This window comes from Sciurus vulgaris (assembly GCF_902686455.1).
Source record: "Sciurus vulgaris genome assembly, chromosome: 10".
Lineage (NCBI taxonomy): Eukaryota > Metazoa > Chordata > Mammalia > Rodentia > Sciuridae > Sciurus > Sciurus vulgaris.
In genome coordinates this window covers 125134807-125153259 of record NC_136470.1, presented here as the reverse complement: position 1 = coordinate 125153259, position 18453 = coordinate 125134807, and the positions used below count along the sequence as shown (strand labels likewise).

The following is an 18453-nucleotide window of genomic DNA, read 5'->3' as shown; positions in this document are numbered from 1 at the left end:
GAACAAGATTCTCCATCGGAGCAGATGGCTACAGGCATCCTTACTTGGTCCTGATCTCTGCTCAATACACTTTATTATTATTATTATTATTTTACATTTTAAGATTTGTGTAAAATATACATAACATAAGTTTGCCTTTTTAATTTAGGTTTTTGGTGCCAGGGATCGAACCCAGGGATGCTTAACCATTGAGCCATATCCCTAGCCTTTTTAAAATTTTGAGACACGGCCTTGCTTAAATTGCTGAGGTTGGCTTTGAATTTGTGATCCTCCGTCTCAGCCTCCTGAACAGCTGGAATTACAGGCGTGTGCTCCCATTCCTGGCACAAAGTTTGTCATTTTAATGATTTGTAAATGTACAATTCAGTGGCATTAAGAACATTCACATGGTTGTGCAACCATATTAAATAATAGCTCCTTATCCCTTTCCCCAGTCCTGGGTAGCCACCGTTCTACTTTCTGTCTGTATGAATGTGACCATTTCTAGTTACTTTGTATGAGTGAAATCAAACAATATTTTTTTTCTTTGCGATTGGCTTATTTCACTTAGTCTGTTAGTCTGTTTTCTGTCACTATATCAAATACCTGAGATAATCAACTTACAGAGAAAAAAGGTTTATTTTGACTCTCAGTTTCAAGTTTCAGTCCATGTGTGGTTGGCCCCCTTGCTTTGGGCATATGGTAACACATCCCAGCAGAAGCATGTGGCAGAGCAAAAGTGCTCACCTCATAGCAGGGGAGAAAAACAGGAAAGAAGGGACTGGTGTCTCATCATCCCTTCAAGGGCACAACCCCAATGACCTAAAGACTTCCTACTTGGCCACAATCTTTAAGGTTCCACTACCTCCCCACAGCATCACATTGGTGACCAGCCCTCTACTACAGGGACCTTTGGGGGACACATATCCAAACCACAGTAGCATGATATTTTGCTTTTGTCTGAATGTTTTGTCCCCTCACAATGGAATTGAAACCCTGACTCCCACCATGATGGTATTGGGAGTGGGACCTTTGGCATGTCATGAGGCCGTGAGGGTGGAACCCTCACGACTGGCTTCTGTGTCTTTATAAAAAGGACTCCAGAGAGCTACCCAGACCCTTCCCGTGATGACACTGCTAGACAACAGCCTATCAACCAGGAAATGGGCTCTTACCAGGCACCAAATATGCTGTTTGGACTTCCCAGCCTCCAGAACTGTGAGAGATGAATCTGTTGTCTATAAGTTTCCCAGACTATGGTGTTTGGTTATAACAGCCTGAATGAATGAAACAGTTTTCCAAGTTCTTTTATGGTGTAACATATGTCAAAATTATTTTCCTTTTCAAGGTTGAATAATATTTCATTGTATTTATACCACATTTGTTTATCTATCCATCTACCAGTGTATATTTGGGTTGTTTCTACCTTCTAGCTATCGTGAATAATGTTATTATAAATATGAGTGTGCAAATATCGGTTCAGTTCCTTGCTCTCAATTCTTTTGGGTATATACCTGGAAGTGGGATTGCTGGATCCTATGGCAATTCTATGTTTAATATTTTTGAGGGACCACCATTTGGTTCTCCACAGTGACTCTACCATCTTGTATTTCTATCAGCAATGCACGGAGGTTCCAGTTTCTCTACATACTCGCCAACACGTATTCCCATGTACTTTTGCTTTGACTGCCCCAAGGTGCAGAGTTTGGGAGACGGAGGGTGTGTTGGAAGGAAGACGTTAACAAAACTAAACAAAGCAAAAACCAAAACAGCAAAGCAAAGCAAGACAAAACAAGTGCCCAAATTTCTGAGTCTTGGCAAAGCATAAAGTGGGAATGGGAAGGGATCAGGGACTAATTCAGGAGGGAAAATGAGGTGTGTATTTGTGTGTGTGTGTGTGTATGTGTATGTGTTTAGTCCTGGTTTTCCTGGCATGGCAAAGGCCTGGGGGGGGGGGGGGTGAGGAAGGTAGTTGCTCTCTGATCAACCTAGAGCATATACTCAAAGGATTTTCCTAAACTGGGTTATGATCAAAATCTAGGAGGTTCCCTTTAGTTTTGGGCGGGTGGGCAGAGTCGTCAGCGGAGGCCGGGCGGGGCTGCAGTTGCCCGGGTTTACAGTGGGCAGACCGCTCTGGGCCTGGAGAGGGAGGGAGGGAGCGTGTGGCGGGGTGGGGACCAGGGGGAGGAGAGAAAGGAGGAGAGGCTGGAGCACTCCGGCCTCCCTGGGCTTCACCCCGCCCAGCTTTCAGCCAGGCAAGGGAACTATTCCCTTGGATCTTGGATTTTCTTAACGGATTAAACGTGGCATTCCCTGCGTCCTCCCATCCGTTGCAGATCTAAAAATAGCTCCTCCCGGGACGCTGGGGACAGGCTCCGCCTCTCCTTGGAGTCGCTGGGACGCAGCGGTGGGAGCAGGAGGCGCCAGAGACCCCGGCTAAGAGCTGCCAGCGTCAGGAGGCGCTCTCGCCTCCGACCACCGCGGGAGGACCGCCCTGGGGCTGCCGCGGCGCGCCCTCTCCTCCCGGCCGCGGAGTGCGCGCAGCCTCGCTGGTGGCTGGGAAGAAGCATCCCCGGCCACGCCTGGCGAGGATTCCGGGCTGGGCTGTCTGGGGCGGTGGGGTGAGTCGGGAGGCGGACGTGGGGCGAGAAGACCTCTTCCCGTTGCCCCAGCTCCGGGGGAACCCCCTGGTGAGCCGGGCCGCCTGGGAAAACTATGCCAGGAATTCAGCCCAGGAGGGGAGCGGGAAGGCAGCGTGGCTGCAGTCCGAGCGATCCCGACCGTGGGCGGCGGGCCGTTCAACCTTAGCGGCCCTGCGCGTCCCGCAGGGGCCCAGCCCCGCGCCCGGACTGAGTGGCCCGCCAGCTCTGCCTCCCGACCAGCCGCTCCCTGGGCTCCGCTGGGCACTCCGCGCCAGCCCCTTTGGCCTGCTCGGGACCGAGGTACCCCGGGAGGGAAGGACTCACCCGGGCGACGGAGGCGCGCTGCCGGAACCACTGATCTCCCGGGCCTCGGCTTCCCGGGAGGCCTTGCGTTTTTACTTTTTTTTGGGGGAAAAAAAAATGTGATTTAGGGGGCTTGATGATAAAGGGAGATCTTTTAGTTAGACGACTTTGTAAACAAACATGTTGGCATCTCTGTTTACTGGTTCCACTCCTGGACTGGAGTTTAGCAGGCGGCAGCAATAGCATTGTCGATTTGAGGTGGTCGTGGATAGAAGTCCACGGGAGACTTGCTTAGTATCGGGCGAGGGCGTGGAAAGCTTGTTGTTTGGTTTGTTTTTGGCAATTCTGCATCTCCGAAGGTAGATCATTCCGTCCTCACCTCTAAAATACTTCCAAGGGGCATCAGTCAAATCTCCACCCCTACTTTTATTTTATAGAGAATCCTTTTGTGGCAAAAACTTCCAGTAGCTCAGTGGTAGATTTGGAGATTAGCATGTGCTAAGCCCTCCCTGGGTTCATTCCTTTCACACAAAAGTAAATAAATAAAATTAAACTACCTCCTGAAAGTTAATAAATAAAATTAAACTACCTCCTGGAAGTTAATAAATAAAATTAAACTACCTCCTTAAAGTTGCTGTGAATAGGAGACCAGCTGTAAGGGAGAGAGCCACCATGCCTGGTGGACTGGATCTCTCCCTTGCTATTTGAAGGTTGTGACAGTGGATGCAGGCCCTGTGAGAGACAGGGAAGAGGAAAAAGGGGGACTCCTTTCTTTAGAAAACCACAGAATCCAGGAAAGCCCCTGGGTCCCTCTGATCTCCACCAGAGTCTCCTGCACTCCCTTGCCTGTGCTGTGTACAGAGCCTGTTTGCAAACTGTGGGAAGGTTTCCTTGGCAGCCATAGCAATTAGCACTAATGATGTACCCCAGTTCCCCAGGGGCAGGTTTGGAAGCCAGGGCAGGTTTGTAAATGACTGCTTGGCAGCCCCTTAGAAGCTTGGCACCCTTCAGAATCTCCTCTTGGGGGCTTTCTTGAGGGAGAAAAAAGATAGTACTTTGTTGTTGTCCAGCTGTCAAGTTAAATTAAAAATCATGCATTTGGCCAATTTTGTGGAAGTTATCTTTGATTGATTTTAGGTGGGGAGATTTCAGAAGAGATGCAGGTTCTCCAGGAACTGTTCCATAGTGGGATGACTGCCTTATGGGTGGTGACCACCCTTTCCCTGGGCATGGGCAAAGCAAGGGTGGTAGATGGGTTATCTCTATTGGTATGGGAGTGCCATTGTTAGATGCCAACTCTCCCATAATGAAGTGCTAGCACAAATATTCTTTTTCTGTTATTAATTCATCATATCGAACTGGGATGGGGAAGGGAAGTTTCCAAGGGTCCCATTAAAACGTGAAGAGGTGGATAACACAGCTTCAGATTTCCTAATGACAGTTAGTCATCTCTACCTCAAGTGTCTATTCCCAGATGTGCTGAAAGCAATGTTCTGATAATTCAGTCAAGAGAGAACCTGTCCTTGCCCCTGGAGCATGTGGTTTCCAGGTAACCTGTCACACTCACTTGGCTTTGTCTTCTGCCTACCCTAACCAGAAAGCAAGCTGTGGAGTTGAGTCGTGTTCAGCCTAGTCCTGCAAGACACAGAGAGATTTTAAGATCTCCAGCACTGACCCTGTTGTGATTTGCTATAAACCCTTGTCAGCCCTTGCACTTCTGTCAGAAAGTCTCAGGTACTGTAATTTTCTTAATGGGAAATAATTTATGTCTTCATCATCACCCGCCCCCCCATATCATTATTGGGAGTTAGTTTGGCATAATTCTAAAGCTGTGAAGTCAGACAGAACTTGGTTGCTTAGTAGCAACTTGGGGCAGGTTTCTTCGCCTCTCTGAACCTTGGTTTCTACGCATGTCAGATGAGGCAAATCATAGCTACTTAACAAGGCTATGTGTAGGCTATTATGATATCATCATCATCTTCAAATTCCCACAGTTCTGCATTACCTTTTGATGCCAGGGCCCTAGGACTTCTGGGAATTAGACTGTTGGGGTTCTAGAGGAAGATAGACATGGTACTTTTAGGGTACAGTAAAACCTAATTCAAAAACCTGTATAACTGTGAGTGGGTCTGCTTCCTGTATTCAAGGAATATGCTCAGAGTGTGAAGGCAAAGGTTTAAGGGTGGCTCAGGATGCAAGCTATAACACCAAGGCCACATAGTGACAGTCAGTGTGGGTACTGGGATGCCTCACTGGTGGGCCAGAGCCCACCCACAGGGCTCCTGCACACTCTGCTTCTATTAGTAGCCAGTGAATTCAACCTGTGGACACAGATGGTCAACAAATCTAGCATTTTTCTATGTCTTGAGTGGCATTTCCCTCCAGTGAGTTCAAATGAAGGACTCCTAACTCTGTTTTTGCTCTTTACACTAATTCTTGGTGGTCCATAGCCTTATTTCTTCAAGACCCCAAGAATGTAGGCAGCTATTCCAAGATTTGGACAATTTTGCTCAGTTCTATAGCAATCTGATCTCAGGAAAATGGGTCGGGGGCTGGAATACAACAGATGTGAATGAGCCTTGGTGAAGGCCTGGAAAGCTGGGAGCTGGGGAGGAGAAACACAGAAATATTCCAGTATGGGACCTTCCTTGGTGCTCTCACAGCACCCTCTTCTAGTTCTTCTTCTGGCACCTACCACTCTGCAGTAATTTCTGTGTTTTTCTGCCTGTTTGGAGAACAAACTCTGGAGCTAGACACTGCAGTTATATAATTGTGTGACAGTCATTTCCTCTCTCTGTTTCCTCTCTCAGTTTCTTCATCTGTATAATGGGTTGTTGTGAGAATTGAATGGGATAATACACATAAAACTTTAGTACTGTATGTGGAACATAGTCAGATTCCACAGATGTTAACTCTTTTTACCAACAATGGCAGGGACTGTCGCTTAGGTCATCACCAATTCTGAGTGTGAGTCCTGGAGCCTGGCACTTAGCAGGGGCTCAGGAATCGTGTGTTGATGGATGTGCTGATGGATGGGTAAACAGCCACTCCACACAGACTAGAGTGTACACTTGCTGCTCTGGAACACCAGGAGGGCCAGGGCATTTTGACTGTGGGCCTGAAGGGCTTTATGGTGGTAATCATGACAAGCAGGGCCTTGAAGCATGCATCCACCCTCAGTAGGATAAGAAGGAGGTGACCGAAGGCCTATACCAAGAGGTGGCACTCAATAGTGGCCAACTGGCCAGACTGGAATTGGACTGCCTGTATTTGAATCCACCCTCTGGACCTTGGTCAGGGATCTTTTCCTGGTGTTGGTAGAATTTGGGTTTGCAACTTCTGGTGTCATCAGTTTAGAAGGGTTGGGCCTAAGTGTCATAAGAGAGGAAGGCCAGAGAGAAAGAGATTTGGGGGTGTCCAAGGCTCAGGCTAAAGCAGGTCATTGAAGCTGTGGTATGTGTGAGCTCATCCCCAGGACAGTTTGCAGGGAGAATGGGTCATGGGTGAACAGAAAAATCTTGAGGGTCACTGGCAGTCCTGCTTTAAATGAAAGGTGAAAGGACAGTCACTGTTTACAGAGGAGGCTGGAGGGAGCAGGCAGAGAGGTGGAAGGAGAGCTGAGAGAGTTGGTGCTGGGCAGTTCTTGGCCTTGTTCTTGTAGAGGACTGCTGGCAAGCAGCTGAGGCCAAAGCTTAAATAGTTAAAGAGTGAAGTTCTCAGGTGAGCTCATGGTCTATGGAGGACAGGAAGCAGGTGTCCTGTTACCCTTGCCCACAGCCTGCCTGGTAACCTGCTGTTGCTCTGAGGCACCGCTTGTTGTGAGCAGTTGTCTCTGAGGCCCCAGTGGTGCAGCTAGCTTGGAGCTAAGCATGGTGAGTACCATGTCACCCAGCTCCTTTCTCCCCCGCTCACCCATAATCTGGCTTGTTAGTAGGGTAGAAATGTGCTGGTCTTCTCATAGCCCTGGGGGGCGTGCTTATTCTGGATGGTTATGTTTTTGGAGTATGTTAGGGAAGAGGAGCTGAGAAAAGAAGGAAGCTGAGGCTGGGCTTGCGGCTCAGTGGTGGAGCGCTTGCCTACTAAGTGTGAGGCACTGGGTTTGATTCTCAGCACCACATACAAACAAATAAATAAAGGTTCATCAACAACTAATAAAAATATTTTTTAAAAAAAGAAGGAAGCTGAAACTGGAAAGGTGGGTCAGCAGCATCCTGTGGGCAGTCTCAAGACCAGGCAAAGAGGCACTTGGTGCTGTGACAAGGAGCCACACTGAGCTAGAGAGTGGGGAGCAGGTGTGTGGTTAATATACCTGGGAAGCCCTAGTGCCAGGCACAGGCCAGGGCCCAAGGAGGTGTACCTTCAATGAATGAATGAGTTAAAAGTTTGAGGGAAGAGGAATGAGACTCTAGTCAGAGTACAGTTTTGGGAACAATTACCCCAAGAATCAGCATTGGTAGTTCAAAGTTCACAAGCTTTGGAGCCAGGGGCATGTGTACTGGCACTTCAACCCTGGTCTCCTTGCTAGGGCGAGACACTCAACCTCTCCAGATACCATTTCTTGATTTGTGAACTGGGAATGATAATCTCGTGCCTGTTTGTAAGTTTGCATGTGGACTTCCTGAGTTGTAAGTGCCATGCTTCTCTTCTACTTCATACAGTGGCCTGTCACTGCCAGTCACAGGTAGGACAGCTCAGGAAGGCCAGGTGCTTTCCTGGAGGCCGTCCCCTCTGCCAGCTCAGCCTCCCCTCTCCTCAAGGCCTTTCTCCTTCCTGAGGTCAATGGTCTTTCTTCTCTTTCAACTACATTTACATGTCTGAATCACTTAATCCAGAAAGAACTTGATTAAATGGGGTAACATGTACCTTGATTAAATGGGGTAAAGTACCTCGAGGGAACTTCAAATAGTATAGAGAGGTGGAGAAGGAAAAATAGAAGTCCTCTAGCTTCTCTTTCTATTGCCTGGAAGTATCCATTGCTGACAGTGTTTTGTCCATCTTTCAAGAATTGCCCAAGTTTGTGAAATCCTATGGATAAATGAATTGTATGCATGAATAATAATTATACATTTTTATATATTTATAATAGATATAGACTATTCAGATTATCATTGGTCTGTGTAAGGCCTATCTATCTGACCATCCATATAACATCTATCAATTCATTCATTTATTATATTATACTCCCATTGCCCTCCTCTCATAGGTGATCATTCCAGAGTGCATATATAAATAATTAATATTTATAAATACTATTAATAATTAATAATACATAATTTTTGAACTAGTAAATGTGATTATATTACTATATCATTAAAACAAATGAAAGTCTATATATGTATATTAATATATGAATTCTTACTGTAAAGCTTATACTTATCAATAGCTTTCCTGTGTTTTATTTTATAGCAATTCCATTGTGTCCCTTTTCTTTTTTCCCCTTGTACTTCACTTTTTGTGTGTGTGTGTGTGTGTGTGTGTGGTGCTGGGGATTGAACCCAAGGCCTTGTGCTTGAGGCAAGGCAAGCACTCTACCAACTGAGCTATATCCCCAGCCCATGCACTTCAGTTTTATAAACAGTACTACAATGACAATTTTTTCTCAAGTACATTTACACATGTGAGTTTGTCTATAGAGTAAATTGTAGTTCTTTTTTTTTTTTTAAGAACTTATTTTTTTTTTACTTTAACTTAAATTACTTTTTTTTTTTTTTTTTCAGTGCTGGGGGTAGAACCCAGGGCCTCGTGAGTGCTGGGCGAGTGTTCTACCTCTGAGCTACATCCCCAGCCCAAATCATAATTCTTAGTAGTGGAATATTCATTTTAAATGCCCATTGATATCATCAAACTACTATTCAGCTCAATTTCCAGCACTGAAGGGAAAAAGCTCGTTCTGGACTGAGTGTAATCAGAGCAGAGACATGGCAGCTGTCTCGAGCCCTTCCTGGCAGGGTTAGACATCTTCACATTCAACGGGAGAGAATTTAGCTACATGATCACACCTTACTGCAGGGGAAACTGGGAAATGTCATCCACTTGGGCTCTACTGGAATCCTGTAGTGACAGGAGAAGGCAAGGATGGGGTGGTTATCAGGTGGTTCTGCCACCCATGGCAAGTGGTTGGACGTTGTCCTGAGGCACATGTACAGTTGACAGCTCCCTCTGACAAAGTTCTCTGCCAGGGACTCCTGCAGTGGGTCTGGAAGGGTTTACTGAGGACCTACTCTGTGCCAGGCACTAGACTGGGTGCTTCACCTGCCTCATTCCTCATGATTCTGATAAATGGGTCTTCTGATCCCTCAGATGTTCAGGAGGCTTAAAGGGAAGGGACTTGCCCAAGGCAGAGGATTCAAATCTCTACCTGTGCAATTAATTACAAAGCCCACATCCTTCCTTTCCACGACTCTGGCCACGTCAGTGTGTACCACTCACACTGCAACCACTTGACCCGCTTGGGCTCTTGTTGACCAGCTGGACAGTACATGCAGCCACACACTCCTTGCTTAACTTGGACTCTCTTCTCATTTTTCAGGCTCTCTTTCAGCTCCTTGGTCAGCTGCCGTGGGCTTGGTGGCACCACAGCCCAGTGGACAGCCCGGTGCTTTTCCCCTCCATGCAGTCCCCAGCTGCCACTGCTGAGGGTGGTATTAGCAGCCCCCACTTTGGGGCCTACACACTCCCCACTTTCAAGTTCCAGCCTCGTAATGAGAGCATAGACTGGAGACGTATTAGTGCCCTGGATGTGGACCGCGTGGCTCGGGAGCTGGATGTGGCTACTCTGCAGGAGAACATTGCAGGCGTCACCTTCTGCAACTTGGACCGGGAGGTGTGCAGCCGCTGTGGGCACCCCGTGGACCCGGTGCTGCTCAAGGTGCTACGCCTGGCACAACTCATCATAGAGTACCTGCTGCACTGCCAGGATTGCCTGACTGCTAGTGTTGCCCAGCTGGAGGCACGGCTGCAGGCCAGCCTGGGCCAGCAGCAGCAGGGCCAGCAGGAGCTGGGCCGCCAGGCCAATGAGCTCAAGGGTGTGCGGGAAGAGAGTCGCCGACGTCGCAAGATGATCAGCACCCTGCAGCAGCTGCTGATGCAGACAGGCGTCCACAGCTACCACACGGTGAGGAACTACTGTGGCGCACAAGGTGGGGAGAGTCGGGGGCTGTGTGCCCCAGCCACCAGACCACCTGGCCAGCACAGTTCTGGGCCAAAAGGCCACTGCAGGTCATTCTCACTTTTAGGAGTAGATTTTAGAGTTGTTAATGATGGTCTGAAATACTGGGCACGTCTGATCAGGTTCTACTCTATGTGTTTATGTTTATATATGTGCATGTAGCTGTATACGTGTGAGAGATATGTATGCAGGGTGGTGTGCATGGAGTAGGTATGTGTTTATGGATAGGGTGCTTGTCTAGTGTGTGTATTTGTGAATGAATGGAGAGTATGTATATGTGTGTGGATGGTATGAATATGTGTATTTAATGCGTGTGAATCTTGGAGGTCCCTCAGCAAATGATGTTTGTGTTTATGGAGAGTAGTGGCTTGTCACATATGCTTAGACTGGCTTATTATGAAGGGTACAGCAAAGCGTGGTGTATAAGTGTGTAAGGAAAGTGTGTTTGTGCTTATGGAGGGTGTGTGTATAGATGTGTATGTGAAGAAATGAAGGACATGAAGTGTATGTATCTAAGCATGTGTGTCTTTATGGAGGGTGTGAATGTGCATGGAGAGTGTGTGTATAGAGCGTGCTGTGTAAAGATGTGGGTGTGTAGAATTGGTGTGTGGCATGAGAATAGCAGGCCCCATTTTTGGAAAGGGGCTCCACTGTTCACTCAGATGGTTCATTACCGTGGGCAGCATTTGAGCATTGGAATTTATCTCCATGGAAAGTGGGGACTGGAGACATTTGCCCTTTAATAAATTGTCACAGTGGCCAGGCCCTGAGGGTATGGGCACAGGTCATGCTGGTTTAGGTTTCTAGAAACTCATAAATTGGGGGCTAATGGGTGACCTGTATTTTTACCCCTTCACAATACTCGGATACTAGATTTTCACCCCACATCAATTCTTCAACACCAGCTGAGAGTCTTTTTTCTATTTTCGGGTTGTGGTGGGGAGTCAAACTCAGGACGTTGAGCATGCTAGGCAAGTACTGTACCACTGAGCCATACCCGTAGTCTGGCACTGGTGTTTTTAATGAAGACTTTTTATTATGAAAAATTTGAAACATATACCAAAGCAGAGAGGATAATATAATGAACCTTCATCTATGCACTGTCCAGCCCAGCAGTTCTCATCTTGTGGCCAGCTCCATGCCATGTGTTTCCCTTCCCATTTCCCCACTGCTGGACCACCTTGAAGTGTCTTGGTCCTATGCTTGTGTCTGTAATGTTTCAATATGTATCTCTAAAGGGCAAGGAATCCCATTTTGAAACATAAACACACCACCATCATCACACCCTGAAAAATCAACAGAAATTCCTCAGTATCATCAAACACTCAGTCATTGTTCAGAGTTCCCCAGAGTACTGGTAATATCAGGCAGATGTCACCCACTACCACTCAATCAAACCTTCTTAATTTCTTTTCTCTTTTATTTATTTATTTATTTTTTTCGGTAGTGCTGGAGATCGACTCCAGGGCCCTTCAGTTAAGCATGTTCTCTACCATTGAGCTGCATTCCCAGCTCCTCAACTTCTTTGTTTCTGAAGCAGCCCAGGGGTCCCAAGGGAAGGATGTTTTGATATATGAAAGATTCCAGCCCATCTAAGGGGATCTAATGCTGCACTCCCAATTGCTTCCCTTCTGTGTAGTGCCACTTATGTGACAAGACATTCATGAATGCCACCTTCCTCCGGGGCCATATCCAGCGCAGGCATGCAGGAATGGCAGAAGGAGGTGAGTCAGGTAGCATTCAGGGTCAGGGGGTGGGCCCTGGGACTGTGTAAGGGCATGGACTGGCATTCAGTGGACCGGGGGCACCTATACACCCAACTGTACTCTACAGTCTCATCATCCAGGTAAGGATGGGGTGATCCATTGTGCACAGAGGGGGACCCCACAGGGGGCTGGATGAGTTGTCCACTGCCTGAATGGGGAAGAGGAGCCGGGTGTGGGACAGGTGGGTTCCAGTCTTAGCTTTGTCCCTGTCTGTGATGTCACCTTAGTCATTGCTCCTGCTCTGGATTTCCATGGACTTCCCTGTGAATGGGACAGGCAGATAGGTGGCTTGTGAGGACCCTTGCCTCCCAGCTATCTGTGAATATGCAATTTTGTGAGGCTGACTGTGGGATAAAGGAGCAGTCAGACCAGTTCTTTGACTTTTCTATGTACTTGAGCTTAATCACTTAAACATTTTACCATGACTTAATCACTTAAACATTTTACCATTTTGAACTCCAAAATGAGTACCAAGGCTGAATGTTGTTCCCATAGAGAGATCTTCATGCTTTATGTCTACTCTTTGAGGTTCAACAGAAACAGCTGTACAGTAAGATAAATCTAAATATATGATATAAATATAAAAATCTCATTAAAGAGAACTTTTTTTTTCTATTTTCAATCACTTGAATTCTCTTTTTAAAACAGTTTGGCATACCTAGCCTCTATTCCTTTATTCTGTATCTAGTTCTTGAGCCTGTATTGGAGGCTGCAAAAGAAAAACAGATTTCCGTTTCTTAAATACTGGTTTGTTGGTAAAAGTATATGTCTTTGATATAGACACTTTAAAAACAAGAAAATAGGAAAGAGAAAATAAAAATCATGGACAAGATCACCAGCAGTTAATATTTTGGTGTACTGTCAGTTTTTTCTGTGTACATATGTAATCATAAGATGCAATTTTGACTATTGCTTCTTTTCACTTAAGAATATATTATATTTTCTATACTAAATTATCTTTGAAAATAGAATTTTTTATGACTGAATTATATTATATTATGTGGCTATCATAATTTATTTCATAATATTCTCCCACTGAATATATGGGTTATTCAAACTTTTCCCTGTTATATATCACAGGATGATTGACATTCTCATATGTAAATCTTCATGCATATTTCTTAATATTTCCTTAACCTAAGGAGTAGGGAAATAAGTTCTAAAGGCCACTTTTGCTACGTGAGTGTTCTTGACATCTTATTCTCTGACAGTGGGCTTCCCAGAGGCCTAGCTCTCCTGTTCTGTACTTGCCAGAAATCTCTTTACTAAACCAAAACAACTTATACTCTTAAAAATCACTTGTTTCCAAAAAAATTCAAACTGATAAAACCACCTCTTTTCAAAGAAAAAGATTAGAACTTTAATAATAGTAGCCTCTATCTAGAAATCACTAAATAATACTTTAAAAACTAATAAACATTTAGAAATAATTGGTGTCTTTTTCTTTAATCCTTTACTCTTACTTTTACTTATATGTATTGCAGTTTTTATAATTCATTCTGGATCATTGTTTAACTTAAAAAATTGGAAGTAATGTTCAGAGAGAGACTGTTATATGTTCTCGCACAAAAATACTGCCCCAATGAGATAATGCATAGTTAAATTAGCTAGATTTAATCATTTTAAAGTGTGTACATACTTCAAAGCATCACATTGTGCATGATAAATACATATTATTTTATCTGTCGATTACAAAATTTAAAGTAGACACTTAAAGCAACCTTGGTTAAAATTTTTTTCATGCTGCCTTTTTTTCCACTTGAAATTTAAAACTGTGCATTTAAATTATGTTACTGAATAAAGGCCTTAAAACTATAATTATTTTCATTTCTTTACATTTCTCTCTGTTGTGATGATACATAGATAAGTTCTTTATGTCAACAAACGGCGTGTGCACACTGGAATTCTATTTCTGGTACTCTAGTAATTTCCTATTTCCATGTGACAGTACTGTCAGAATGCTTATTTGAAGTGACAGTCCAATAATAATTCACATTTATTGAGCTGTCATGCAGGCACTATGCTGAGCACTTTGCATTATCACATTTCATCCTCACTATACCCTCTGAACTGTGATTTCCGTTTTGCAGTTTGGGGAAACAGAGGGTCGGGAAGGTTATGTGCTTTGCCCAAGGTCAATAAACTAGGGAGCAAAGCTGGTCTCAGACTGAGATGTGACTGCAGAGGCAAGAGACTACCCTCCATTGCCTTTCCACCCTCTCTTGCTGTGGACCCCCAGGAAAGCAGAAGCAGCAGGAGCAGCCTGTGGAGGAGGTGTTGGAAGAGCTACGGGCCAAGCTAAAGTGGACCCAAGGGGAGCTGGAAGCCCAGAGGGAAGCCGAGAGGCAGCGGCAGCTCCAGGTGGGCACAGAGGACCCAGGGAGACTCAGATCACTGGCTACCCAGACCTCTGATGCACATGAATCCCCCGGGGCTGAAATTCCAGGTTACCAGAGCTGGGAGGTAGAGCTACAATGGAGACTTCTTGGATGTGGCAAATTATGTTAGGTAGTCTGGGATGGAAAATCAAATTATTTTGCCAGACCTGTGTAGCCAGAAGTAGAGTGGAGAGTTGGAGATTCCTGCATTAGTCGGCACCCCCTGAAGCCATTTGAACTTGAATTTTAACTCCGTACATTACCCTATTAGTTGGTTTTCTGAGGACAAAGACTTGGTTTGATTCCGAAAGCTCCAGAACCCAGCCTGGGAGAAACGCTTAGTAAATATTTGCTGAATGAAAAGACAAACTTGTTTCGTGTATTCATTCATCATTCATCTTCTCTGCATGCATTTATTGAGCACCAATTATGCCAGGCATTGTCAGGACTATAAAGAAAGAGAAGACAAGTCCTATCCTCAAGGGACTTCACAATTTAGGTAAGGCTGATTTAGAATGGCTAGTTGTAGGTCCAAACAACAGGGACAGTGGGACAAATACCCTTTGGATCTCCATGGTGCCATGGTGACTTGCTTGAATGGGGTCCTTTGCAGGTCCTCAGCAAATATATGCTGTACTGTGGAATTAACGATTGTTCTTGCTTTTTTTTTTTTTTTTTTTTTTTTCTTTCTTTCTTTTTGGTAGGAAGCAGAGTTTACTCGTCAGAGGGAAATAGAAGCTAAGAAGCAATTCGATGAATGGAAAGAAAAAGAGCAGACCAAGCTCTATGGGGAAATAGACAAGTTAAAACAGTTATTTTGGGATGAATTTAAAATCGTTGCCAACCAGAACTCTACGTTAGAAGAGGTACCCAACATAAAGAGCATTTCAAGGTTCTTTTTTTGAAAACCTGCTTATTCTCAAGACTTCATTTCTTTGTTTACATTAATTTTATTTATTTTTATGCAGTATATGGATGCATATGTGTTGCTTTTGTTAGCGCAATAGTGATATGTTTTTTAAAATAACCACAGGTGGGTGGAAAGACAGTTCTGTCTCTTTGCTGTTTTTCATTTGGTGCTGGGGTTTGAACCAGAGCTTCATATGTGCTAAGCAAGTGCTCTACCACTGAGCTAAACACCCAGCCCTTGGTATTTCCTCTTTGATCCAATTTTCTGTGCCTTTTCCTTCTCATACTCTGCTAGCTCTGGAATCACCAGGTATTGGTTACTGGGCTCCAATGTGCAAAGCCAGCCGTTCAGGTGATAGCCAGGACTTTTTGTTTTGTGGAAGAGGGGCAGGAGGCCTCAGGGGGTGGCCTGAGGTGCCTGAGCCCTTCCCATGGACTCTGAAAGTCTGCTTCTCCACAGCACATTCCAGACTGAGGAAGAAATGGGGCAGCCATCAGGCAAGCTCAGGATTTTGAGAATAGCAGAATTTTAGTGGAATCGAAAGAATTCTCTTGGGTTCTGTCTTTCTCTGGGAGCTTGCTTCTCCTGTGCCAGGGCTGAGCCCTCAGGACAACCCTCATGCAGGGGAATGCTGATTCATGTGAACATTTGTAGGCATGTGGGTGTTTAGTAGGACTGGTTGGGGGTTTGCAGTTGGGGTAAGGTATAAAAGTCAACATGATGACTAGATTTTCTTCTAAACTAAATGATGACCTGGCCTTTTCAGAAACTGCAGGCACTGCGGTCCCACAGTGCAACAGAGTCCCACCTTGGATCGCTGCGGGATGAAGAGTCAGAGGAGCAACTCAGGCAGGCGCAGGAGCTCCAGGCCCTGAGAGAGAAGATGGAGATTCAGGTGATCATGCTCTGTGCTTTCAAGGTTCCAGAGCAAACCCCAAACCTTGTTATCCCCAACGAAGCCTCTCATTTTTGCTGTACCGATTTAGGGGAATTGAAAGACATCAAAGGTCTGTATTTTCAGACCTTGTGCCAATGCATAAGGTTCCCAGACAAGGCTGGTGCTCAGAGTACAAGGTCTGACTTGGCTGACATCTTTTCAAAATATATACCAACATATATGGGTTGGGTTCTTATTTGACACTTTTGTCCCCATTTTTATCCTAACCAGTTGAAAACAATTCAGAAAGTGTGATGGTCTCCTGGATTTGAAGATATTTAGGATGGACCCAGTGATGTGGTGGTAAATGAGCAACTAAACTCGATCTCTGGAGCTAAAATAAAGCTTTGATTTGTAGTATTGGCCATTTGCTGGGGTGTAAATATTCCCACTATGGCTGATTTTGTGGTAGCAATGTGAGGTGAGGTCACTGAGTGAAGCTGGGAAAACTTATATACGATCTGCTCTCACCCAGCTGATAGGAGGTGGCTCTGGCCACCACTTGGGTGAATCTTACTCTAGTTCAGTTACAGGTGGTCTGTGTCATTGATAATTCCATGGCAAGGAAGGGCAGTTGATAGTCATGAAGTCACTTGTGCCTCTGTTTCTGCTCTCCAGGGGGGTTGAGAGAAAGCTTCAAGTCTAACTCTCAGCAATGCTGTGTTTCCACCTGTTGATACTTCAGTCACACACATCATAAAGCAGCTGTTCTTTTTCTTTTTTTGCGGTACTGGGGATCGAACTCAGGGCCTTGTGCTCGCGAGGCAAGCACTCTACCAACTGAGCTATCTCCCCAGCCCAGCTGTTCTTTTTCTACCATCTTCTTTGCCAGTTTTTCTATTATTGATGTTTTTCTTGCCCATTTGTGGGTAATGTGTGCAAATTAGCCCAGCCCTTTGTTGTTCTGGTTGTGGCTATTTTCCATTTGTTCTTCAACTTCATTTATTGTGGTTTGGTCGGGAAAAAAAATGTTTATGATCAAATTGTCAATCTTTTCTTTATGGCTTTTCCTACTCTGAAATTTAAAAAGAAATTATGTCTGGGTTTTCTTTCAGTACTTTTTATAGCCTTAATGTTTACATTTAATTCTTTGACCCATCTAGAATTTATTTCGGTTTAAAATATTAAATATGGACCCACGTTTGTATTTTTCTAGACAGAAGGCACTTATTTGAACATCATTAGTCAGTAAACCATCTCCCCATTCCCTCACCAACTAAGTTTCCATTTTTTTACCATCTTTGTCCAGGCTTTCTATTCTATTCCACTAGTCTGTCTGTCTAATCATGAGCCAGTACTTTTTAATTTCTGTAGTTTTATGATATGTATTAATATCCAGAGGGGTCCATTTAATAAACTTTTAATCTTTTTCAGAAAACAGAGTGGAAGAGAAAAATGAAGACACTGCAGGAAGAGCGTGTGGCTGAGAGGAGAGAGGTAGTTGTTCCTGGGCAGTCTGGGGGCTTGGCTTCCCATGACCTCCTCTCATGATTCAGCATCCTTTCCACCCCGCCTCTCCCACCCCACCCCGCCTGCAATTGGCTGGCACCTGTTTTCTTGATTATATTGTTTCTGGCTGCTGGTTGCCATCAATACTTAGAAATGGTCAGCTGAGGGGCCAGTGGTTTTCTTGGCTTAGGGGCTGGGGCCTCCTGGCCTTGTCTTCTGAGCCTAACAAGTCCTTTATTCAGTGGTGAGGCCCTCCTGTCCTATAAACCTCAGATGGGTCACCTGGTCATTCCATGTGTGGGGTTTTCCTTGAAAACCAGAGATCCAGGTGACAACAGACCTCAGTGATATTGCAGTTGGTGGGGGGGTGTCCAAATGAAGGGTTCAGATCCTGAGCCCAGTGCAGGCCTCAGGGCAAAGAAAACTGCTTCTGTACAACATCCATGAGGAGGAGGCCAGTTGAGGAGGAAGCTGGTTAGCAAAGGGCCCCAGACCTTGCCTTCAGAAAACTCAGGAGATGACAAGGTTTAGGTCAGAGCCTGGTCCATGATTGACGTGTGCTCCCCATTTCATCTTAGGGGCGTGTTTACCATGTGATGGTTTTATTTTATGTGAAACATTTTCAAATAGGAAAGACATTCAAATTTGTTCCAAAAGCAGAAGAAACATACTAAGAAACACCGAGAAGTCATTCCCATGTGTCCCCCTCTCGCAGGTGATGACTTCTATTGCTTTCTTGTGTATTCTTCTAGAGTTTCTTTATGCAAATGTTAATCAATAGACTTATTTTGCTTCAGCTCTTATATTAAAAGTAACATGTTAACACATTTTCTTCACCTCTTGTCTTCACCTAAAAACATGGCATTGGATGATTTTTTAATAGTCTCAATTCCTGAACATCCCTCAATGGATGGTGGCATC

General features: G+C 45.0%; 1 protein-coding gene across 15 annotated transcripts in view; it reads left to right on the top strand.

Annotated features, from left to right (window-relative positions):
• The first annotated feature begins 2346 nt into the window (after nucleotides 1-2346).
• Nucleotides 2347-18453, top strand: part of DZIP1L (DAZ interacting zinc finger protein 1 like) — a 31639-nt gene continuing 15532 nt past the window's right edge. For 2 of the 15 annotated variants that reach the window (XM_079100894.1, XM_079100900.1), the window contains exons 1-7: nucleotides 4742-6796; nucleotides 9454-10038; nucleotides 11732-11816; nucleotides 14098-14219; nucleotides 14941-15102; nucleotides 15913-16041; nucleotides 17458-17523. In XM_079100894.1, coding sequence (XP_078957020.1) covers nucleotides 6794-6796; nucleotides 9454-10038; nucleotides 11732-11816; nucleotides 14098-14219; nucleotides 14941-15102; nucleotides 15913-16041; nucleotides 17458-17523 — 1152 coding nt within the window. In that variant the 5' untranslated portion in view covers nucleotides 4742-6793. The other 13 variants (XM_079100904.1, XM_079100903.1, XM_079100893.1 and 10 more) reach the window with 12 other exon arrangements.